The sequence below is a fragment of the Neoarius graeffei genome, chromosome 3, assembly GCF_027579695.1.
Source record: "Neoarius graeffei isolate fNeoGra1 chromosome 3, fNeoGra1.pri, whole genome shotgun sequence".
Classification (NCBI taxonomy): domain Eukaryota; kingdom Metazoa; phylum Chordata; class Actinopteri; order Siluriformes; family Ariidae; genus Neoarius; species Neoarius graeffei.
The window spans coordinates 35,828,988-35,855,316 of NC_083571.1; the positions used below are offsets into that span (position 1 = coordinate 35,828,988).

The 26,329-nt window shown below is 42.7% G+C and overlaps 1 protein-coding gene across 1 annotated transcript in view; it reads left to right on the top strand.

The window, feature by feature from the left end:
- Positions 1-2,306: 2,306 nt before the first annotated feature.
- Positions 2,307-26,329, top strand: part of tusc3 (tumor suppressor candidate 3) — a 115,208-nt gene continuing 91,185 nt past the window's right edge. Inside the window, exon 1 of the mRNA XM_060915881.1 lies at positions 2,307-2,420. Within this exon, the coding sequence (XP_060771864.1) occupies positions 2,316-2,420 (105 nt within the window). The 5' untranslated portion in view covers positions 2,307-2,315. The remainder of the gene's footprint in view (positions 2,421-26,329) is intronic.

Genomic DNA, 26,329 nt, shown 5'->3' on the forward strand with positions numbered 1-26,329 from the left:
AAATAATGATCATCTGCACTGAAAATGTTGTAGTCGTACCTAGTGGCATACCTGAAGAGGTTAGCATTCATCGATAACTTTAAAACACATTAAAAAAAGCAGCATTCTAATATCAAACAGCACTGTAATGTATTTTGTCATACTGTAAGAATGGAAACTTTCAGAGGGTATGTACGGGGGGTTAGCAAGGTTCAATTTAATAAAATTTGACATTTTCCCACATAGATGGACCATCTCCATATTTCTAGGGGGGTAAAACATGGAAAAGTCAAAATTCTTAAAATAACCCCCCCCAACCTCAGCTCACTTCTGGGTGTCATATTAAAGGGTGTGCACACTTGTGTACATATGATATTTTACATTTAGATTTTTAATAACTCAGCACAAATGTCTAAAAACCTGCTTTCACTTTGTCATTATGGTAGGGTGACCAGATTTCCCTAGTCTGAAACCGGGACACTTTTGCGCGCGACCATGCTCGTGCACGCATACCTTTTTTTTACGTAAACATGACACTCAGAGAGGTGCTCTTATCATTTTGTTGAAGCTCACATTTATCAACATCTCACATAAAATAAAACAAACAGGCATTTTGTTATCTAGTAGCATAGTGGTATACAGATCAGTTAAATTATGGTCAGACAACAGATTTTGTAATGGCTGAGAATAGGCCAGGCTATGTCCATAGGCCAAATTTAAACTGATGTATTCCACCTGTTTGTGAGAACACCAAGAAGAATGCATATGCACATGTAGGCTATATCTCTAAAATTGTATGCACTATAGCATGAACTTAAAAAGTAGATATGTGACCTCAACATAGCCTAGGTCAGAATCAACCTTACTAACCATTCCCCACAACTGAATGAATAAAGCAAGAAGATGTGTACAAAAGTGAACACTTTAATGGAAGGTGCAACAAGCTGTTCAACACAGCAATAATGGCCAAACTGTCAGAATGGTATGTTAAACAGAAACAAAAAAGAGACAAGTGATTTGAGAATATACACTCAAACAAAACAGCAATAAAGGAGGAGAGGGGCGACAGCCCGAGGAAAGCCCCCACAGGAGCGCACATCATTTGCAACATAGGCTACCCAACTCAGTACAAGAACAAAGCACTTACAGTGTGTGCAGTAGGCTTCGTGCGCATTGTTCTGCACCTCTCGGAGGAAGGGCTAGATGCCCTGTAAATCTTTGGAAAAGGTACATTTTCTTTTCGGCATAATTGCTGCGGCATTACTGCTGCTAGCTGCTAGACAAAGAACATTCGCGCCAGTTAATGTTTATTTTATTGTTTCATGGCAACACGTTCTGTTGTCTGGAATAATGTGGCTAAATAAACACCCATGCCACAGGACCAGGGGGCAGTAACCAGGAAAGTTTGCGATTCCTGTCAATTCATCAAAATAGTAAATGCAGACATTTCTCCGCTAATGATTCCCACGCTGCTCAGTCGCAAATGTCGCGAGTGGCGAAAACCGGGACATATCCGTGTCCCAACAGACTTTTGTCGGGACTCGGGACATACAACCCCAAATCGGGACTGTCCCGGTAAAACCGGGACGTCTGGTCACCCTAGATTATGGGCTATTTTGTGTAGAATTTCTCGTCATCTCATCTCATTATCTGTAGCTGCTTTATCCTGTTCTACAGGGTCGCAGGCGAGCTGGAGCCTATCCCAGCTGACTACGGGCGAAAGGCGGGGTACACCCTGGACAAGTCGCCAGGTCATCACAGGGCTGACACATAGACACAGACAACCATTCACACTCACATTCACACCTACGGTCAATTTAGAGTCACCAGTTAACCTAACCTGCATGTCTTTGGACTGTGGGGGAAACCGGAGCACCCGGAGGAAACCCACGCGGACACGGGGAGAACATGCAAACTCCACACAGAAAGGCCCTCGCCGGCCACGGGGCTCGAACCCGGACCTTCTTGCTGTGAGGCGACAGCGCTAACCACTACACCACCGTGCCGCCCTGTGTAGAATTTTGTGACAAAAAATGAATTCAGTCTCTTGTAGAATAAATCTGTGATGTAATAAAATGTGGAGAAGGTGAAAGGGGTTTGCAGACTTTCCGGCTTGATTGTATATCAACAAAAACGGGTAATAGTTTATATCAGATTATTACGTTGTTATAACAATAAAACCTGACCCTTTAACTAGCATAACGCCGTTATTAGCAGCGATACAAGAAACAGAACTACATTTCCCATGAAGCCACAGCAGCAGGGTCGTTTCTGATTGGTCGCCGCTTGAGCCAATCGTGTTACAGAGACGCTGCACAACAGGAGCATCTTCCAAAATGGTAGCCATGTTCAAGCGCTTGTCTTTCAACCTGCAGCGCGCGGCTTTGTTTCTGATTCTGGCGCTTTTCCTTCAGCCTGCAGGAGCTCAGAAGAAGAAAGAGGTACGGATTGTGTGTGAAAATGATTCAGCTCGAACAATTATTTCGTCCTCGGTGTTAAAAACGCCACCCGGCGCTGTCCAGTGATGAATGAATTCCAAACGGCTTGCTCCTCCCTACTTAGGCGCACTACCTAGGGTATTCAATAACGGCGTGTAGGGCGCGTGCAGTGCACTTTGTTTTAAATATGGAGGCGTTCGTTATTCGGCCGCTCACTGCTTTTTTTATTCTACTGTCATCCAAAACCTGTTCAACTGAACATCAACTTCCGGGTAAAAAAAAAAAAAAAATAAAGAATAAACATCAGCACTATCTATTTGTCCATCCTTATCTAATATTTCTGATAAGATCATTAGAACTCAAGTATAAGATTATTTAGCTCACTTTTAGACGCTTTTACTCATTTCAAGCTTTAAATTTTCTTATTCTGTTGGCAGATAATTTTGCTTCTTTCTCAAATTAAATGCTTAAACATTAGCAAATTATCTGCCAACAGAATAAGAAAATTTAAAGCTTGAAAAGAGTAAAAGCGTCTAACCAAGGTATCATTTTTTGCAGTGTAGATAGATAGATATTACAATTAATCTTTACTGGTATAATATGCTCAGTATTTTTGTATTAAGTCTGTTTTTTCCTCAATAATCTACATTTATTTGCATACATTCTAATTAGGGCGGCACGGTGGTGTAGTGGTTAGCGCTGTCGCCTCACAGCAAGAAGGTCCGGGTTCGAGCCCCGTGGCCGGCGAGGGCCTTTCTGTGTGGAGTTTGCATGTTCTCCCCGTGGGTTTCCTCCGGGTGCTCCGGTTTCCCCCCACAGTCCAAAGACATGCAGGTTAGGTTAACTGGTGACTCTAAATTGACCGTAGGTGTGAATGCACTGTAAAAAAAAATCCGTTGTTTTTACAGAAAAACACTGGCAGCTGTGGTTGTCAGAATAATCCTGTTAAAAATACAGTGAAATGTAAACAACATTACAGAATAACTTGTACATTTCACTGGGATTCCATGTACAATTAATGATAAATGTAAATTTTACAGGTATTCAATGTACAATAATCAATACATAACTGTTAATTTTACGGATATTCATTGTACAATAAACAATGATTCAAAATGGTTACAAGCAATGATCTACTAGACAGATATTTTTTGGGGGGCTTTTTTCACCTTTATTGGATAGGACAGTGTTGAGACAGGAAATGAGCTGGAGAGAGATCGGGAAATGACCTTGGGTCGGAATCAAACCCAGGTCCCCAGATTCATGGTATGGCGCCTTAGTTAATTGAGCCACGACGGTGGCTGTTTTTTAATTTTTTTAACAGGGCAATGATGTAATTTTAACTATCACATTCTGCTTTAGTATTACAGTTTGTCTGTGTTTAAACTACAACAATTTGTAAATTCTACAAAAAAATATGATCAATTCAACATATTCTTACTGTTAAATTAACAGTGGTATTTGGTTAGGAGTTTTACAGTATATTGATGTAAATTACATACTGCTTCATTGTTTTTGTATTTACAGTTTTTTTATGTCATGATTTTACATAAATTCACTGTTAATTCTACGGACATTTTTTACAGTGTGGTTGTCTGTGTCTATGTGTCGGCCCTGTGATGACCTGGCGACTTGTCCAGGGTGTACCCCGCCTTTCGCCCGTAGTCAGCTGGGATAGGCTCCAGCTTGCCTGCGACCCTGTAGAACAGGATAAAGCGGCTAGAGATAATGAGATGAGACATAATTAAACCAAAAATCTACTCTTTAGATGATATTCGAATTAAAATGTTTCATTTTTTTAAACAAGCTTTTTTTTTAAATCCATGATTGTTTATCATTTAATCAAGAAAATCCCATGAGCATTTTCCATGAAGAAATTTTTTCTTCCACTTTTTCAATTTAGAATAAAATGTAAATCCAACATTTTGAGAAATTTCTCAGTGCAGAAAAAAGAGATATCGAGATAAAAGCGGATAAAAAAAATCCAGTGTTTTTATGTTTGCACTCAAGACAGTGTGATTATTAAAGTGCATATTCTGGACCAATTTCGTGTTTTTTATATAAAAGTATGTCCCTTTACACACTCATCCAGAAGGGTAATTTTGAACAAGGCCATCTGTCTACAGCAGAAAAAAATAAAATCCCAAGGGAGTCTGGAGCCAGATTCGTGACGTTACCTGCGGAAGCGCCAGCAGGCTGCGAGAGCTTTGCACGGTTTCAGTGCACAGCCTGTGTAGACCAAGCGCTCCCATTTCTCTCTCATTGTCCGGTCTTTTGGGAAACGATGAGCACTAATCCCATCATGCTTGGTGTTGCTACACCCTCCTACGATACATCTGTTAACCATTTTAATAATTACGCACTAACGTTGAAGAAATTTGCAGAAAACCACCAGGTCGTTTTCTCATAAACAAACCAGCGCTGACGTAGGATTCAGAGGGAGGCGTCCCGCATGCGACGTCACGAAAATCAGTGTTTCCCGGGAAATCCAAATGCAAAGTTTTTTCAGAGGCGGACCAATTCGCCTCAAATGGCTTGATTTCAACTTAATTTTTCTGGTATTGCTCAAGAGAATGCAAAATGTTACAGATATTTGACCAAAGTTTAATATAAAATAGGAGAATTGCATTGATCTCGCTCCTGAATTTACCCTTTAAGGCTTATAACAACATGTGAATAAATGCATATTAGGTTCTGTGCTGTGAGTGTGAAGTGGGCGGAGCTTAAGGAATTAAACTAAAGAAGTAAGTAAATAAATAAATATTTTCTGTTCAGGCATGATAGTTTAAGGTCACAATCATATTCCTGAATATTCCTAAACACATTAATGAAGCTCATTCATGTACAGTAGCTTCACTTGGGGGTGCACAAACTTTTCAGCTCGGTCATAAAAAAAAATCTGAACTATAAAATAGCCGTATGTTTGAATCTTTTCGCTCGACCGTCCTTTTAAACGTCAGACTGTTTTGAGTCTTGACTGCTTCGTCTGAGTGAAAGCGCCGCGATGATGTCGGCAGGAGAGCGAGGCTCGCACAGAGAACGGGACGAACCGCCACATTCTGAAGAAGGAATATTTCTCCGGTTCCTCGTTCATCATGGACACTGAATATTCCATCCTCGAGTGATATAAATTAGGGGATGACGGGGGGGAAAAGTGAATAAGCACTTCTGTCTCCATCTCTGTCTCTCTGTCTCTCTCTCTCTCACACACACTTTTAATATCTTTTTAATGATCTAGATTGTAGCTCGCGAGTGATTTATTGGAACAGCGAAGTAAGACACACAGAGTGAGCATGTGCTGTGTTATGGGAGGGGAATAAGTTTTCATCCCTCTCACAGTTCTGGAATTCAAGACATCTCTCTCTCACACACACACACACACACACAGCACCTCAACCTATACATCTTGCAGTAGAGTTGAGTGTAAATGCGTTGATCAAGCACATTCTCTATGTTTCACATTTAGCCACGCCTACAGAACTCCAAAAAAGGCAACGACCGCTCAATAAAATGGTGACTAAATGGTGAAAGAGTGTCTCGTCTTAGCCTGGGCCCGCCCATCCTAAGTGTGACGCAACACGAGGGCCTGTTGCGAGCTTAGTCTGGCAAGGCAAGCTATCTCCAGCTCTTCCAAGCTCCCGAAAAATCAGGAGCCAATCAACTTTGAGCATCTCCAACGGCCCTGGGTAGAGGCGTGTTCAAGGCAGTGACGTAGTAGAACTGCGACCGGAAGCCATAGATTGTTTACAGAATCTATGCTGGAAGCGCTTTATTCACTAGAAACATTACGAACATGGAGCAGCGGCAAGCCTTTGACACAGCGGTAGATGCTGTATTGAAAGCATTCAACGGGAAGTTCTCATTGAAAACGGAGCAAAGAGCAGCCCTGGAGGTATTTATCTTCTTCCTGTTACTCAAGCAGTTTCCGTCACGTCACATACGTCAGAGGAAAGAGTGATGTGATTGGTTTAAGCTTCGTCACAGCCTTTTCTGGCTTCGACCAGTAGCAAACTGAGACATTTCTGGGAGGCGGGTCAACCACGCACTTTGTGAAACGGTTGGGCTTAATATCTTTGCCAGACCAAATGCTCGCAGAGCTTTGAAGTCGCGTTAGCCAGACTAGTCTCGTCCTGCTTCTGGAGGGTGCCATTACTTTTGTCCTAATTAAATGCCTAGTCTTGTTTCTCTCGTATGTCAGTTTCTTTCTCTTTCCCTCTCACTGATATTTTTTTCTTTCTTCTCTTTCTCTTACTCTTTATCACACACTCGATCGGTTTCCATCTGTGAGAATTCCCCCGGTCCGAGTTGTGATTATAAGTCGCGCGTGTGTGTGTGTGTGTGTGTGTGTGTGTGTGTTTCCACCCCAGGCCGGGCTTCATTAAGCCAAGCGGCGGTGAATAATTGAAAATGGCGCGGCAAGGCGAGCCGTCCTTTTGACTGATGCGTTTATTCCGGAGACGTCCCCCTGTCCTCACTGTGACATTTCGGCAAATAATTACCCGCCAGTTATTTTTAAAAGAGAGCGAGCTAGAGAGAGAGAGAGAGAGAGAGAGTGGTAAGAGTTTAAAGTAGAATACAGGAGAATGATGTGATGAGGCGATGAGAGAAAATGGAAAAAAAAAAACCAAGATAAAAATAAAGACGGAGGAGGAAGTGGAAGGAAGCTTCATAAGGCTGACATTTAGGAGTTATAACATCCAGAGATGGAGTTCATTAAGATAAAAAAAAAAGATGAACAGAACCTAAAAAGACTCGACCGACGTCGAATACCACGTGCTGCGGCTCCTGAGCTTTACGTTCACGCTTGGTGATTCTACAGCCACCTGTGGGGGGGTGTGGCTTAACGTAACATCATCAGAGTGTCCTTTCGAAAGAGAAACAAGACATCGATGAGGCCATCCTTAAAAAAAAAAATCCGTTTCCTGTCCACCGGGTGAGCAAAAAAATTTTCAGTCGGGAGGGAGGGATTTATTTTTTTTATTATTATTATTTTTTTATACAGTATATATTTGTGACCCCTCACCGAATCCAGGGACACATGTCGGCCAAAACGAATCCGAGATAATCGCAAAAGGAGCATTTTTTTTTCGAAATTTGTGATTTTTGTTTTTTTCCATCATGTGCAAGTTGAGATCTTGAAGAATGCAATCAGTATTTCAGATAATAGATTGTTTTGTTGGAAAAGCATACATTTTTTGTTGCAAATTGTCTCGTTTTTGTCAGGACTGTAGCCTGCTGGGGGGTGTGGGTAAATTACCATATGGGCCATTCACATGATGATTTAAGTCTTTTGTTTTTTTTTCCCGCGAATCAGCTGTATGATGCGAGCTGAGCGCATGGCTACTTAACTGCATACAGGCATGTGATTTCACTATGGAATGAGTTACTAAACAGAGCGCAGAGGAGCTGAAACACCGCGAAGCAAACAGACACTCGGTATTTACATCGGAGATAATCATTTCTAGCAAAAAAACCCCGCAACCTCGTTTTCCAGATTGAATGGAATACTTGAATGATTGGATGATACACGGACCGTTCTAGGATTACATTCCATCGGAGGCATTGGTGTGTGCAAGGCGCCGTTTCTCTTTCTGATGGGGTAAGTTTATTAATCTAAGGCTGTGTGGTTATTTTTGCATGTAACGGAGAGTGTTGTGGTTTGGTTAAGCCTAGGTCACAACCGGACGTACGATTTTTTGGCCGTGTGATTTTTGGCGTTTCCCAAATCGCTGCGTTTTTTTTTTGTTCACGGAGTAAGTTTGTCTTGCAACCTGAAAAAAAACGTAAGCGCCCGTAGAGTTTGTTTGACATGACAAAGAACCTCTGCGGCCGGTCTGCGGCTCAAAAATCAGCACGTCACACGCGCACTCTCGTGCTTTTCACACGCGCGCTCTCGTGCGTTTCATGCGCGCCCTCTGTGCGTTTTTTGCATGTAGACCGGCCGTAGGAGCACGGTACGGCCGGTTGTTACCGAGGCTTTACATGAAACTAGTGTTGTGTTAGTTGTGTCATCATCGTGCTATCTTTCTTTCTTACGGTGTGAGTAATTTTTCAACCACAAAATGTTAAAGTATACTTTAGGACTTATTTTTGTACTTCATAATTGTGTTGGGCATACTTTGCATGGAAGGAAAATTGACGTAGTGATCTTTGTTTACATGAAAGTAGTATCGTGCTAGCTAGTAGGGGGTAGGGCTTTCCTTAATGTCATGCAGATGAGCAGCATTATGTGGCCGCCCTACACCCAGAGTAGCTGAGATGGAAAACTTTGAGGGCGATTTTCTCCCTTTTCTGTTTTAAGAGGTATACACTTTCAAAAGGCCACACATTCTTCAAATATTGTCAGATCTCCACATGGAAGGCATCATTGGAAAGCTTAGAAACTGTACTTTCTGAATCTGTCAATAACTCAAAATGCCCCCGGGCCAACATGTGTCCCTGGATTCCGTTATCTGACACATATGGATGGATAAGAAATCGCAATGCTGTGTTTGCTTTTTCTTTCAGTACTTTTTTATTACAAAAGCAGACACATTTAATAAAATATGACAGTTTAATCAACTGAAACTTGTACAAAAACTTTAAGTTAGCATTTTAAATGCTGACTGCAACATTTGCAAAACTTTTACAAAGGTACTTAAAATGTCCGACACACGAACTTTTTGTAGTTCTAAATCGACCGTTAGGCCGAGTTCGGATGAAATTACACTATTAAAATGATCACTGAATGATTTGTTTTTCTGAATCTTTACTATTTTGTTGTTCGCTAGAATACCATTTTGCGATTTCACACTTAAGCAAATGTTTGAAAACTCCGGATCTCCTTCCTTCATGGTGGCTGCTGTTTTTTTGTGCCGCATGGCGCATGCACAGAGCTGATTCAGTTCAGAGTGCGCGCGCACTCGGCGGAGGCAGTAGTGTGTCGGAGGGAGCAGAAGCAGAGATAACGCTTATTTTGTCTCTGGTAAACCAGTCTTCTCTCGTTCAATTATGTGCTGGCAGCAAAAGACACCGTTGGTTGTAAATGAAACCAAACTGAGTGGTTGGAGTGTATTTTCATACACAAATGGAGAAATGTTCGCTGAGTGTGTAATTGTGTAGCCCCACGGCAGACCGTTGTCGTTGTTAATTCATAGCATGCTCAGCTGCGTGAAAGTGCCATGCACCGAAAATAAGAGATTTACAAGCCAGGAACGCCTCATGATGCAATACGCAAGAAAAGAAAGAAGATTTTACTTTGTATTTGAGTAAAGTGAATAAATAAATGGTCTGTGGAAAATACATTTAATCCTGGGAACTGCGTGCACAGGAGTTTATTTTGTGTTTACCCCGCCCCCCCGGCTACTTATTTGTCATGGCTGGCTAGTATGAGCCTCAGTGGAAAGCCCTGGGAATGTGGAAATGTCAAGTTTGATTTTAGATTTACGAACCCGAAAAAAATGTCGGAAAACCGGCGTTAAAATAAAATTTCAACCGCACAAACGGCACTCACCTGGCCGGTGGACCGGAAACAGAACATTTTTTAATAATGGCCTGAGGCGAATGAATCGGTAAAAACAAATCTTCATATCCGGGAGGTTGGGTTTTTCATCAGCGTCGTTAATCCGGAAAAGTCGTACTCAGAAATATCGCTCGAAAGATCGGACCTTTTAGTGATCCAAAGCGAATATTTTTCTCCAGAGAATTCGTAATAAGTTAATTTTCCTTGTCTGGGACTCATAGGAGCAAGACTGTGCGTGCTGTCTGGGTGGGAGGGGCATACGCTGTCTCTCTCCTGTCAATCAGTGACGCTTGCCGGTCGGAGTCATCCGCGAGTCGCCTCCAAGTGTGAATGAGCGTGAGACAGAACGGCATCCCATCCAGGCTGTATTCCCACCTTACACCCGGTGTTCCCGGGATAGACTCCGGATCCAGTGCCACCCAGACCAGGATAAAGCTCCTACTGAAGATGAATCAGTGAAGGAAACATTCGTTCCATTTGTGATTGGGATATTAGACATATCAGGAATGCTTGTCCCGAAATCCCGGGAATGCAGGATCCCAAGCCGAGCACACGGAGTCGCACTGGAGATTTCATTGACCACCTCAAGAATCAGCTCACTCTAACTCGGTGTCTAATTATTATTATTATTATTATTATTATTATTATTTTAGATGATGAAGTGCTGATCCGACTCCAGAGCACACTCACTTTCTTTTTCCGTCGCTCCTCTCCGCTCTCCATCCCACCAACCTGTCGGATCATAAACATTGTGTGTGTGTGATTCCCATTCACATCCTGAAGTGTTTTATTCCTCCAAAGCGATCTGTCACTCATTAAAGCTTTTTATTTATTCAAAAAGTCACACTTTTTATCTGTTTATAGTTACCTTTAGTGAGGGACGTCTCTGAAACGTGCTGCCAGTTGTGTTGTCGCTGCGTAAAGCAGTGGCTCCTTCACAGCCTCTCTGTTCTCATACCTCTAATGAATTCATTAGAAGTTTCAGACTGAGGGCGAAAGCATGACATCTAATAGACGGGAAAATGAGATCGTGTTTCTCTCTCTCACTCACACACACTCACACACGCGCGCACACACTTTGAAACTCAATCTCAGTGTAATGAGAGTAAAATAATAGAAAAGAATCACAATTTAATTCCAGAGTTTAATTCGTGCAAAAACCTTAAAGTGAAACCTGGCACTAAATTTGTCGTTAATTAAAGTGAGAAACCACTGAAGTGTGTGCGCGCGTGTGTGTGTTAGTTATATCTTTGTATTTCTTCCCAGGAAACCCAACACATAAAAGAAACCTGTTCTCAGGTTTCATTGTTTAAATAATTTAGCTCTTCATTATTTTCCTTCATCTTTCCTCTTTTATATGTTTTCCTCATAGATATGTTAGTGAACATATTCAGAGTCAATTTCAGAGCTGACTCACGGAATGATTCAGTGTATACTCAGGTCACTTATAGTGAACAGATTCAGAATCACTTTCAGAGCTGACTCACGGAATGATTCAGTGTATACGCAGGTAACTATAGTGAACAGATTCAGAATCACCTTCAGAGCCGACTCACGGAATGATTCAGTGTCTACTCAGGTAACTTATAGTGAACAGATTCAGAATCACTTTCAGAGCCGACTCACGGAATGATTCAGTGTATACGCAGGTAACTTATAGTGAACAGATTCAGAATCACTTTCAGAGCCGACTCACGGAATGATTCAGTGTCTACTCAGGTAACTTATAGTGAACAGATTCAGAATCACTTTCAGAGCCGACTCACGGAATGATTCAGTGTATACGCAGGTAACTTATAGTGAACAGATTCAGAATCACTTTCAGAGCCGACTCACGGAATGATTCAGTGTATACGCAGGTAACTTATAGTGAACAAATTCAGAATCACTTTCAGAGCCGACTTACGGAATGATTCAGTGTATACGCAGGTAACTTATAGTGAACAGATTCAGAATCACTTTCAGAGCCGACTCACGGAATGATTCAGTGTCTACTCAGGTAACTTATGGCCCTTTTCCACTACCCTTTTTCAGCTCACTTCAGCTCGCTTCAGCTCACTTCAGCCCGACACGGCTCACGTTTCGAGTACCAAAAACCAGCACGACTCAGCTCATTTCAGCCCTGCTTAGCCCCTAAAACTCGCACCGTTTTGGAGTGGGGCTGAAGCGAGCCAAGCCGTGCCGAGTGAGGCTGGGGGCGTGAGCAGACACTCCCCTGTGCACTGATTGGTGAGGAGGAGTGTCCTCACATGCCCACACACGCCCCGCGAGCGCGCTGGGATCTGTAAACACCGCAAACCCGGAAGGAGAATAATTACGAATTACGAGAATTTCTGAAGCCTTATGCGCCTCGCCTCATCTATACGCTCTTGCCAGTATCTGTCCGCGTTGTCGGTGACAACAAGCCACAGCACCAAGACCAGTAACACTAACGACTCCATGTCCTCCATGTTTATTGTTTACTATTCGGGTTGTGAGACTACCGCTTAAAAGATCACTGATGTCACTGTTTGCGCTGCTTAACGACATCACCTGACGTCCACCCACTTTCGCTAACTCCACCCAATGTGTCCACCCACTTCCAGCCAGCACGGTTCAGCGCGGTTGTAGTCGAAATGCAACTCCAACAGCCCCGCTCAGCTCGACTCAGCACGGCACGGCTCAGCCCGACTCAGCCGCGTTTGTAGTGGAAAAGCGGCATTATAGTGAACAGATTCAGAATCACTTTCAGAGCCGACTCACGGAATGATTCAGTGTATACGCAGGTAACTTATAGTGAACAGATTCAGAATCACTTTCAGAGCCGACTCACGGAATGATTCAGTGTCTACTCAGGTAACGAACAGATTCAGAATCACTTTCAGAGCCGACTCACGGAATGATTCAGTCACTACGTTTACATGCACATAGAGAGAATCAAATTTCTGCCGTTGCTCGACTGAAATCGAAGTTCAAAATGCCATGTATACACCTTAATTCGGCTGAAATTGAACCGAACTTGATTTCTCGGAATCGAGCTACACGACCTAGTTTATGCGATTTCTGCCGAGCTACTTTGTGCATGTATATCCTATCGAGCTACTTGTCGAGCTACTTCCGGAAGTGACGAGTGACGAGACCACAAGCGGGAAACACAACAGCCTCGGTCGGCATGACAACAGTAGTAGCGAGCAGAAGAAGAGGTCAGGAGGAACAAACGGAGAAGAGAAAATGGCAATGTAGAGCTCTCTGAAGTGTGGGTGGAGCACAGAGGACGGCAGGACAAAGCTTCTGGTACTAATAGGCTTTTTATTATCAGACTTTTCAGTTTAACAGCCTACTTTTATTCTTGAGAGAAGCGCGCGCGCGCGCACACACACACACGCGCGCGTGCGCACTGTGTTCTAGTCCCGGGATGAGCTGTCCCCTCTGCTCTCCCTCTGCCTCCTTAAATAGGGCGCGGTTACTGGGAAGACACACAAACACAGGTTAATTACCGTCAGGTGTAGTTATTCTGCCACTCACCTTCCCTGGCTCCGCCCTCCTGTCACAGACCGGCGCTTGACCACGCCCCCACTGCCACAAGCAAGCAGAAACGTGAGCAAACTTCCCACTTCTGGAGCAATGAGGAGAAAGAGTTCATGCTCATTCAGCTTAAGGAGTTGAATATATTAAAATTCATGGACGGGAGAAAAATGCGCAATGGAGAACACGGAACTGATAACTTTGTTTACACTCTTGAATAGCTCTTCTTCATGACGACAACCGGAAGTGTACCAACACGATGGGGCGTGTTGCGCCACCTGTGGCTCGGGTGCACAATGCACCTCACACAATAGCCCGATTTCAGTTGTGTGCATGTAGGATTGGATTTCTCTGGCACCCTGCTGGGACCTTCAGCTCGATTACCGACAGCAGCTCAATTTGGATGTGCATGTAAACGTAGTCAGTGTATACTCAGGTAACTTATAGTGAACAGATTCAGAATCACTTTCAGAGCCGACTCACGGAATGATTCAGTGTCGACTCAGGTCACTCATAGTGAACAGATTCAGAATCACTTTCAGAGCCGACTCACGGAATGATTCAGTGTATACTCAGGTCACTCATAGTGAACAGATTCAAAATCACTTTCAGAGCCGACTCACGGAATGATTCAGTGTATACTCAGGTCACTCATAGTGGACAGATTCAAAATCACTTTCAGAGCCGACTCACGGAATGATTCAGTGTATACTCAGGTCACTCATAGTGGACAGATTCAAAATCACTTTCAGAGCCGACTCACGGAATGATTCAGTGTATACTCAGGTCACTCATAGTGGACAGATTCAAAATCACTTTCAGAGCCGACTCACGGAATGATTCAGTGTATACTCAGGTCACTCATAGTGGACAGATTCAAAATCACTTTCAGAGCCGACTCACGGAATGATTCAGTGAGATTTGATTCATGAAATATTATTTTCTTTATTATATCCTTCAATGTGGGCGGCACGGTGGTGTAGTGGTTAGCGCTGTCGCCTCACAGCAAGAAGGTCCGGGTTCGAGCCTCGTGGCCAGCGAGGGCCTTTCTGTGCGGAGTTTGCATGTTCTCCCCGTGTCCACGTGGGTTTCCTCCGGGTGCTCCGGTTTCCCCCACAGTCCAAAGACATGCAGGTTAGGTTAACTGGTGACTCTAAATTGACCGTAGGTGTGAATGTGAGTGTGAATGGTTGTCTGTGTCTATGTGTCAGCCCTGTGGTGACCTGGCGACTTGTCCAGGGTGTACCCCGCCTTTCGCCCGTAGTCAGCTGGGATAGGCTCCAGCTTGCCTGCGACCCTGTAGAGCGGGATAAAGTGGCTACAGATAATGAGATGAGATGAGATATCCTTCAATGTTATTTTTTCCTTGTCCTGTAAAATTTCTCTTCAGGGCTCCAGACTAACTTTTTCATTTGGGCGCACCAAAATTTTTCACAGTGCCTTTAGTGCCACAATAATACATTTTAAGGGTTGCCACTTTCATTTCCCATACACATCGATAGTTATGTAAATGACAGTAAACAGAAATAAAAGTGCAGATAAATATCTGTCTTTATTTTAACGGCAGTTTATTTATTTATGTGGCAGCATCGATTCCTCTGAAAAAATAACACCATTACATTAGAGCTTGTAACCGTCAATACTTTTGAAATTTTATTTGCTTATTTTAAGATTCAACTCAGCTCCGTGGCCTGAACAGAGGTTTCATGTTTCGAACTCAATACAATTACCCTAATCACCTGCAGTCATGAGTCATTTAACTTTATTCATCTTATATTTTAACTTTTTGCATGTCCTGTTTCTGCTTGAACTATAGTAGCACTCTTGTGGTTATGCCTTGCATTGGCTACACTTACCTTGTGCGTTGGCATGCTCCACCTCGATGTGGCCAGTGAATATTGCCGCTTTTCCACTACAAACGCGGCTGAGCCGTGCCGTGCCGAGTCGAGCTGAGTCGGGCTGAGCGGGGCTGTTGGAGTTGCATTTCGACTACAACCGCGCTGAACCGTGCTGGCTGGAAGTGGGTGGACACATTGGGTGGAGTTAGCGAAAGTGGGTGGACGTCATGTGATGTCGTTAAGCAGCGCAAACAGTGACATCAGTGACAGTGGCGGAACAAGTCAGAGCCGGGCCGGGGCAAATGACCGGGCCCTTTATTAAAGCTTATCATAACATCATTTTAGGCTACACAATGTCCGCAACTGCGGTGTTTACCAATTTCAACACTACCGGGTGCAACTATGTTATTTAGTACATCAAGTCCTTCAAACGAACATGTAACTCAGAAACAAAAAACATTAGGATACTGTACATGGCTCATAATAAAACATCAATAGCCTATACTGCGCACATTATTTGAAGGGCATACGAATGAGCGCTCAGAGTGGTGACAGGAAGAGTCAGAAATAAAAGGAGGGCGGTGCAAACCTCACTGAATGCACTGTGTTTACCAATTTCAACACTACGGGGTGCAACTATGTTATTTTGTACATTAAGTCCTTCAAACGAACATGTAACTCAGAAACAAAAAAGCATTAGGCGACATACTGTACATGGCTCATAATAAAACATCAATAGCCTACTGCCCGCATTATTTGAAGGGCATACGACAAGCCTTGCGCTCCGCGAACTCGTCCACGATGCTCTGTATGTCACTGATTCAGTGATCTTTTAAGCGGTAGTCTCACCACCCGGATAGTAAACAATAAACATGGAGGACATGGAGTCGTTAGTGTTGCTGGTCTTGGTGCTGTGGCTTGTTGACAACGCGGACAGATACTGGCAAGAGCGTATAGATGAGGCGAGGCGCATAAGGCTTCAGAAATTCTCGTAATTCGTAATTATTCTTCTTCCGGGTTTGCGGTGTTTACAGATCCCAGCGCGCTCGCGGGGCGTGTGTGGGCATGTGAGGACACTCCTCCTCACCAATCAGTGCACAGGGGAGTGTCTGCTCACGCCCCCAACCTCAGTCAGCACGGTTTGGCTCGCTTCAGCCCCGCTCCAAAACGGTGCGAGTTTTAGGGGCTAAGCAGGGCTGAAACGAGCTGAGTCGTGCTGGTTTTTGGTAGTCGAAATGCGAGCTGTGTCGGGCTGAAGTGAGCTGAAGCGAGCTGAAGTGAGCTGAAAAAGGGTAGTGGAAAAGGGCCACAAGTTGACCCACCTCCCTTTGCGCAGGATACGGCTGTAGATGATCACACACTCCTTTGTGGAAATGTCTGTGTCTCCATCAGTCATGAATGACCTGGACGTAGAATTCGCCATTTGAACTGTTTTTTCAAGGTGTCGTGAATTACCCCAGTGAACTGGGCACATGCAGCGTCAGCGCTGTAGGTCGGGTTTACATTTAACCCCTTCTTTTTCATGAGGATGGTTTGAAACTGAAGTTTAGTAAAATGCAGCTCTTCTTTGGCTATATTATAAGCACCGTTGAATTTTGTTATCATCTCGGACTCCTCACTGCTTCGGTTTGCCGCTGCCTGACGCTGAAATGCTGCGGGGGCACTCTGGGGTCACACACTTGTCACGGCATAGGATGTGTTTCTTTGAGGAGTTGTGTTTTTTTAACATTTCAATTTGGAATGTTGATACTCCGACAACAAAAGCACCGTTACTGGCCATGCTTTGGCTGCATTCTTTGCAGTAAATACACTGCGTCCCGTTCGCCCTTTGATCGTACCTGAGCTACGGAAACTGGGTTCGCCAGTCTTTCTGAAATGCATATATTTTGACCTTTTTATATTCAGTGGGCTCTGGCTCCAAGTCTGACCTGATGCGATCTCCGATGCTGGGCCAGGGTTACTGTTTGGCGTCTTACCAGGGACAGGGGAGACGGACGATTGAAAGGTTACCTCCGCTGATCGTGTAAGGTCCAGGCTGGAACTTTCAGAGCCGGGGTCAGGCAGATGTGTAATGGACAGCACAGCACATTTCTTGATAAAAACGCGATCAAGTCTTCTTTTCATCTCGAGTTTTCACTCGCTTAGCATGTGTTTCGTTTGTCACGCCAGGATGAGTAGCCTGCCACTCGCAATTTCAAACATACACAGCAGCATACAGCAATCTCTGGATCAGAGCCAATCAGAGGCGAAGACCCATCCTTTCTCTGCCTTTGATTGGTTTTGACCTTGATGTCATTCTTCCTTGAGCGTGAGTTTGGGGAAAAGATGTAGCGCTACAGTCATACACATACACAGACATGCAAAAAAAAACAACTGCAAAATGTTAAGTGCACCAGTGCGACCAAGGAAAAAATTTAGTCGCACTCATCAGATTTTTGGTCGCACTCTCAAGCCCTGCTCTCTCCTGCTTTATTCACAGCTTGTTTTTATCCCCCACTGGCCGAAAGACCCAAAGGGGGATTATGTCATCGTGATGTCCATCCGTCTGTCCGTCCGTCCCGGGAAGGGTGCTCACCTTCTGAAATCAACTCCTCTCACAGTTTTTGGACGAATTTCACCAAACTTGGCAAAAGGCTTTGTTATATGACAGTTATACGCAGATTGAAATTTCGTTTAATTTGGGCAAGTTTTACCAGAGTTATGCGCTTGATTATTAACAAACTTGTACTTTGGCAATTTCATCAAGATGTGCCTGCTTTCTGAAATCAACTTCCATCACAATTTTTATCCCCCACTGGCCGAAAGGCCCAAAGGGGGATTATGTCATGGTGATGTCCATCTGTCCATCCATCCGTCCGTCCCAGGAAGGGTGCTCACCTTCTGAAATCAACTCCTCTCACAGTTTTTGGACGAATTTCTCGAAGCTTGGCAAAAGGCCTTGTTATATAACGGTAATGCGCATATTGCGATTTAATTTCGTTTGTGAAAATTTTCCCAGAGTTTTGACCCTTGATTAAATAACTTGTACTTCGACAATTTCATGAGGGTGTACGTTCTTCTGAAATCAACTCCTCTCACAGTTTGTGGAGGAATTTCACCAAACTTGGCAAAAGGCTTTGTTATATGACAGTTATACGCAGATTGAAATTTCGTTTAATTTGGGCAAGTTTTACCAGAGTTATGCCCTTGATTATTAACAAACTTGTACTTTGGCAATTTCATCAAGGTGTGCTTGCTTTCTGAAATCAACCTCCCTTACAATTTTTATCCCCCACTGGCCGAAAGGCCCACAGGGGGATTATGTCATGGTGATGTCCATCCATCCGTCCATCCGTCTGTCCCAGGAAGGGTGCTCACCTTCTGAAATCAACTCCTCTCACAATTTTTGGAGGAATTTCACCAAACTTGGCAGGATTCTTTGTTATATGTCGATAATACACGTTGTAATTTTGTTAATTTGGGTCACATTTTACCAGAGTTACAGCGCTTGATTAACAGCCTTGTACTTTCACAATTTCATGAAGGTGCACTCGCCTTCTGACATCAACTCCTCTCACAGTTTTTGGATGAATTTCTCGACGCTTGGCAAAAGGCCTTGTTATACAGTGGGGCAAAAAAGTATTTAGTCAGTCACCAATTGTGCAAGTTCTCCCACTTAAAAAGATGAGAGAGACCTGTAATTTTCATCATAGGTACACTTCAACTATGAGAGACAGAATGAGAAAAAAAATCCAGAAAATCACATTGTCTGATTTTTAAAGAATTTATTTGCAAATTATGGTGGAAAATAAGTATTTGGTCAATAACAAAAGTTCATCTCAATACTTTGCTATATACTGTACCCTTTGTTGGCAATGACAGAGGTCAAACGTTTTCTGTAAGTCTTCACAAGGTTTTCACACACTGTTGCTGGTATTTTGGCCCATTCCTCCATGCAGATCTCCTCTAGAGCAGTGATGTTTCGGGGCTGTCGCTGGGCAACACGGACTTTCAACTCCCTCCAAAGATTTTCTATGGGGTTGAGATCTGGAGACTGGCCAGGCCACTCCAGGACCTTGAAATGCTTCTTACGAAGCCACTCCTTCGTTGCCCGGGCGGTGTGTTTGGGATCATTGTCATGCTGAAAGACCCAGCCACGTTTCATCTTCAATGCCCTTGCTGATGGAAGGAGGTTTTCACTCAAAATCTCACGATACATGGCCCCATTCATTCTTTCCTTTACACGGATCAGTCGTCCTGGGCCCTTTGCAGAAAAACAGCCCCAAAGCATGATGTGTCCACCCCCATGCTTCACAGTAGGTATGGTGTTCTTTGGATTCAACTCAGCATTCTTTCTCCTCCAAACACGACAAGTTGAGTTTTTGCCAAAAAGTTCTATTTTGGTTTCATCTGACCATATGACATTCTCCCAATCCTCTTCTGGATCATCCAAATGCTCTCTAGCAAACTTCAGACGGGCCTGGACATGTACTGGCTTCAGCAGGGGGACACGTCTGGCACTGCAGGATTTGAGTCCCTGGCGGCGTAGTGTGTTACTGATGGTGGCCTTTGTTACTTTGGTCCCAGCTCTCTGCAGGTCATTCACTAGGTCCCCCCATGTGGTTCTGGGATTTTTGCTCACCGTTCTTGTGATCATTTTGACCCCACAGGGTGAGATCTTGCATGGAGCCCCAGATCGAGGGAGATTATCAGTGGTCTTGTATGTCTTCCATTTTCTAATAATTGCTCCCACAGTTGATTTCTTCACACCAAGCTGCTTACCTATTGCAGATTCAGTCTTCCCAGCCTGGTGCAGGTCTACAATTTTGTTTCTGGTGTGCTTTGACAGCTCTTTGGTCTTGGCCATAGTGGAGTTTGGAGTGTGACTGTTTGAGGTTGTGGACAGGTGTCTTTTATACTGATAACGAGTTCAAACAGGTGCCATTAATACAGGTAACGAGTGGAGGACAGAGGAGCCTCTTAAAGAAGTTGTTACAGGTCTGTGAGAGCCAGAAATCTTGCTTGTTTGTAGGTGACTAAATACTTATTTTACCGAGGAATTTACCAATTAATTCATTAAAAATCCTACAATGTGATTTCCTGGATTCTTTCCCCCCATTCTGTCTCTCATAGTTGAAGTGTACCTATGATGAAAATTACAGTCCTCGCTCATCTTTTTAAGTGAGGGAACTTGCACAGTTGGTGGCTGACTAAATACTTTTTTGCCCCACTGTATAACGGTAATACGCATATTGCGATTTAATTTCGTTTGCGAAAATTTTACCAGAGTTTTGACCCTTGATTAAATAACTTGTACTTTTGACAATTTCATGAGGGTGTACATTCTTCTGAAATCAACTCCTCTCACAGTTTGTGGAGGAATTTCACCAAACTTGGCAAAAGGCTTTGTTATATGACAGTTATACGCAGATTGAAATTTTGTTTAATTTGGGCAGATTTTACCAGAGTTATGCGCTTGATTATTAACGAACTTGTACTTTGGCAATTTCATCAAGGTGTGCTTGCTTTCTGAAATCAACTTCCCTCACAATTTTTATCCCCCACTGGCCGAAAGACCCAAAGGGGGATTTTGTCGTGGCGATGTCCGTCCATCCGTCTCGGGAAGGGTGCTCACCTTTTGAAATCAACTCCTCTCACAATTTTTGGAGGAATTTCACCAAACTTGGCAGGATTCTTTGTTATGTGTCGGTAGTACACTTGTTGTAATTTTGTTCAATTCAGTCGCATTTTACCAGAGTTACAGCCCTTGATTAACAGCCTTGTACTTTCACAATTTCATGAAGGTGTGCTCGCCTTCTGACATCAACTCCTCTTACAGTTTTTGGATGAATTTTTCGACGCTTGGCAAAAGGCCTTGTTATATGACGGTAATACGCATATTGCGATTTAATTTCGTTTGTGAAAATTTTCCCAGAGTTTTGACCCTTGATTAAATAACTTGTACTTTTGACAATTTCATGAGGGTGTACGTTCTTCTGAAATCAACTCCTCTCACAGTTTGTGGAGGAATTTCACCAAACTTGGCAAAAGGCTTTGTTATATAACAGTTATACGCAGATTGAAATTTCGTTTAATTTGGGCAGATTTTACCAGAGTTATGCGCTTGATTATTAACAAACTTGTACTTTGGCAATTTCATCAAGGTGTGCTTGCTTTCTGAAATCAACTTCCGTCACAATTTTTATCCCCCACTGGCCGAAAGACCCAAAGGGGGATTATGTCATGGTGATGTCCGTCCATCCGTCCTGGGAAGGGTACTCACTAGGGCTGCACGATTATGGAAAAAATGATAATCACGATTATCTTGATCAAAATTGTAATCGCGATTATTAATCACGATTATTCTTGATGTTAGGGAAATCACTTAAATTTTATTTCACTATATTCAAACAAACAATATGAACAGCTTTCGGTGCAGAATAAAATTTAAAAGAGAAATTCTGATTTCCAAATGACAAATAAATGAAATTTATCCAAGAAATTACCAAAGGATGAAGGAACTGAAAACTCAATTGCAACAATTACATAGCATTATACTGAGGCCTACAAGTTTTTAGCTAGAAAGACCAGCCTATCAACATGCTCTGGCTTTAAACATGAGCGAAGGCAGGTCACAACATTGCCTCCAGTGCTAAATAGTCTGTTGTTCCGACTCTCTCACCTCAATCTGCTACCTACTCTCACGCTATCACCCCTTGAAGAAGATACCGCTGCACTGAAGCTCTGCGCACTTGGCTTGCTTGCTTATTTAGGCGGAGTAATGAAACCTTACATGCGTCGGTTCGCCCCCTAATGGTTTGGCGGAGTATTGGTCAAAAAGTGCTTGATCAGATATGCAGCAGAGCTCGCATTTTAAATGGAAATAAATCGCAATTTTCATTTAATTTAATCGTGGCAGCCAAAATCGCGATTTTCGATTAAATTCGATTAATTGTGCAGCCCTAGTACTCACCTTCTGAAATCAACTCCTCTCACAATTTTTGGAGGAATTTCACCAAACTTGGCAGGATTCTTTGTTATATGTCGGTAGTACACCTGTTGTAATTTTGTTCAATTCAGTCGCATTTTACCAGAGTTACAGCCCTTGATTTACAGCCTTGTACTTTCACAATTTCATGAAGGTGTGCTCGCCTTCCGACATCAACTCCTCACAGTTTGTGGACGAATTTCTCGAAGCTTGGCAAAAGCCCTTGTTATATAACGGTAATACGCATATTGCGATTTAATTTCGTTTGTGAAAATTTTACCAGAGTTTTGACCCTTGATTAAATAACTTGTACCTTTGACAATTTCATGAGGGTGTACATTCTTCTGAAATCAACTCCTCTCACAGTTTGTGGAGGAATTTCACCAAACTTTGCAAAAAAAAAAATTTCTCAAGATGGCGGCACAGGTGTTTGTCTTGTCCCTGTCTCAGTTATCTCAATGTGTATAATGTGTTAAATAACTTGTGTTTGCTCACGCTCGCTCGCTACTTTAAACCATTCCGTTACAGTTGACGCACAGAATTCACTGAAGAGTCTATTGTAAACCAGCAATATAACTATGTGGGTTACAGTGGTTGCTTTAGACTTTTTCATTGTCCGTCATTTTGACGGACAGGGTCGTAAAAATTCCGTCATTGTCCATTATTATCTGTCATTTTATTTTAACTTTTAAATGACAATGTATATAGGCTATAAATGCGACACGCTCCACCTCACGCAATTAATGCATGCGCCCACTCGCATTAATACAAAGGACATGAACAAGTCGACTCTGTTAGATGTCATTCTTACAAACACCCCGCATAAATATACTGCTGTTGGTATATTTTGTAATGATATCAGTGACCATTGTACAATTGCTTGTCAGGAATTGTAAGCCTCCAAAAACTATTTCAAGATATGTCTTCAAACGGGACTACAAACATTTTAATGAACAGGCTTTCCTGCACGATGTTTTTCATAGTGATTTGCATTATGTGTGCAATATGACTGATGTTGAACAGGCTTGGGACTTTTTTAAATTAACTTTTCTTTCTTTAATTAACAAACATGCCCCAATGAGATCTTTTAGAATAAGTGGTAAAAACAATCCTTGGTTTAAAGATGACATTGCTGTGGCCATTAGAGAAAGGGACAGGGCTTGGGCAATTGCTAAGAAACATAATGACCCCAAGTAGGGCTGTGCGATATATCGAATATACTCGATATATCGTGAAAATTCTGTGCGCGATACATAAAATTATTATATCATAACTATCGAGTATTTTATGGTCATCTTCCGACTTGCGTTTGTTTCGTGTTTGTTTAAAACCTTTCCTGGTGGTTTTCTCCCGGTCCCTCAGGCAGTAACGTGAGAGGCTGCCTAAGGGTGAAGAAAACAATAACGTCACGCACTCGCCAACCAATCCCGGGCGACATCTCGGTGCTGAAAGGAACTTCCGGGAAGATTTTCTAGTTTCGGTTGTGTTGCCAGATTGAGCGGTTTTAAGTGCATTTTGGCGGGTTTTGAACATATTTTGAGCTGGAAAACGTAAGCAGTATCTGGCAACACTGCCGGCGGGAAGATTTCCTGGTTCCGGTTTACAGCGCTGACTCAGTTCGTGCAATCGCTGGTGTTGCATAGGCTACCGTGTAAGCTCTGGCAATTTCAGTGACAAATTACTTCCTAAAAGAACTAGTAAGGGGTCAGTCAACTGGCATTTTTTGGATATCGCGAGGAGGACGTACTGGTAGAACAGCAAATGCCAGTTTGTAAAGTGTGCAAAAAAAAAAACCTGTCATCACGAAAGGCAGCAGCACTACAAATATGTTCCATCACCTGAAACTCACCCGGTACAGTATGCAGAGTCTCTTAAACTCCGAACTACTTGCCCACGAGCTAAAACCCCCCACAAGCTAAACAAACGACCATAGCGGCCTCGATCTCCAAAGCCACCCCATATGAGAAACCGAGTCAGAGATGGAGCGCTATAACGGATGCAACCACTAATGTCATTGCCGAAGACATGATCCCAATTAGTATAGTGGAAAAACCAGGCTTCCAAAAATTACTAAACACACTCGATCCCAAATATGAGTTGCCTGGTCGCAGACATTTTACAGAGAAGGGAATACCGGAATTATACACATCTGAGAGGCAGAGCCAGAAAACATTCAGTTCAAAAGTGTGCAAAGAGAAAAATGATGTTTTGCAGATCTCTCTCTTCTCTCCCTCAATCTCTCTCTCTCTATTGTGAATGTTCCAGTGGTTCTCAGTAGTCAGGTTAATAGCTTGGAGATCTATTTTTTAAAATAATTTAATGAAAGAGCACTTTTCTTATTTAGGCTAAATGTCTTTCTCAGTGTTGAGCTTGCACTTTATTGGTTTGAGCTCTGAGCAGCTCTGTATTGTGTTGCCCCTTTGTTGCAATTTTCAAGATTGTTTTTGCAGTTTGTGCCACATCTTTGTTGAATAAAAATAGTCTTATTTCAACTCAATTGTGATTAATCACCAACATGACAATTTCAAATGTGTTGTTGAAAACCACCTGTAAAGTTAACCAAGAATGTTATTTAATCTGCAGGGACTGTAGTGAAAACAGTAAAGAGTAAAAGTTAGATTTCATGGGGTCCTTTAGAGGAGATTTAAATATATCGAGATATATATCGTATATCGTGAAATGGAGAAAATGTATCGGGATATTCATTTTTTTCCCATATCGCACAGCCCTAACCCCAAGCTGTGGTCGGACTATAGGATTCTTAGAAACCGCTGCACAAGATTAGTGAAGAACGCAAAAAGTGGTTATTACCTTGAAATGATAAATGAAAATTTAAATGACCCTAAAAAGTTTTGGAAGCTGATCAGATCTGCTGAAGGTACAATTACGCCACCTACCCTTCCAAACTCTCTTACATGTAGCAAGGGGGAAATTATAGGGAAACAAAACATTGTGAACGCTTTTAATGAACATTTTATAAATGCAGGGGTTATGACTCAGACCAGTACTGCTGTAACAAACACTGACCACATATGTACTAGGGGTGGGCAAAATTATCGATACGGCGATATATCGCGATACTTTGTCTTCCGATTCAATATCGATACTCAAAATTTGAATATCGATATTTTTTCAAATAATAAATCATGTTTCAGACGGGTTGTAAATCCAGTACGACTTCCGCACCTCCGCTCCGCAAGGTGTCACTGTGCCGCTACCTCACTGCAAGGCACTCTTCGTCTTCTCTTTTTTTCCCGGTGGTTGCAGTGAGGAAAAAAAAAAACAAGCAAGCATGGCTGTTAATGTAAACCTAGAGACGCTGCCGAACTTTAAGGCAGATGTTTGGAGGCACTTTGGATTCCAAAGGAAAGGAGACAAAAAAAACAATGAGCTGGACAAAGAGTACGCACTTTGCAAAACTTGTTTCGCTCCAATTATATATTCAGGTAACACAACAAACTTGCGAACTTACTTAGCACGACACCACCCCGACATATTAGCTCAGCCGGAGCCACCGAAACCCGACCCGAAGCAAACTACACTGGACAGCGCCAAAGTCCTCCCGTCTACTTCAGTGATGTGTGACTTACTGTAACTGTGAACTTAATTTTGTCATTTAAGGCCAAAGGCAAGAAGCTGCACTTTATTTTGCATTTTCAATTTTAGTGTGTGAGAGACACTGCATTTTATTTTGAGTATTTACTCAAAGTTCAGAAGAAACATGATTCACTGAGGTTTCAGTTCAGTTTCAGTGTGTGGACACTGACCCACACTGCACTTTGTTTCATAATTGTGCTTAGGGAGACTAAGATGCACACTGCACTCTTCAGTGTGTTCAGACAGTGTGTTGTTCCTGCAAATATGTTGTAACTTGCGCTTGTATAGTTACAATAAAATGGCATGGATAATTAGAATTACATTGTTTTGACTCAGTTTGTCCCACGAATTATCACTATCATCTGATGTACATACAACTCGGATTTTAAGATGCATAATGCGTTTACATTTTTCAGTGAACTATGTAGAATATCGCAATATATCGCAATATCGTATCGTGACTCAAGTATCGTGATGCGTATCGTATCGTGAGGTCCTTGGCAAT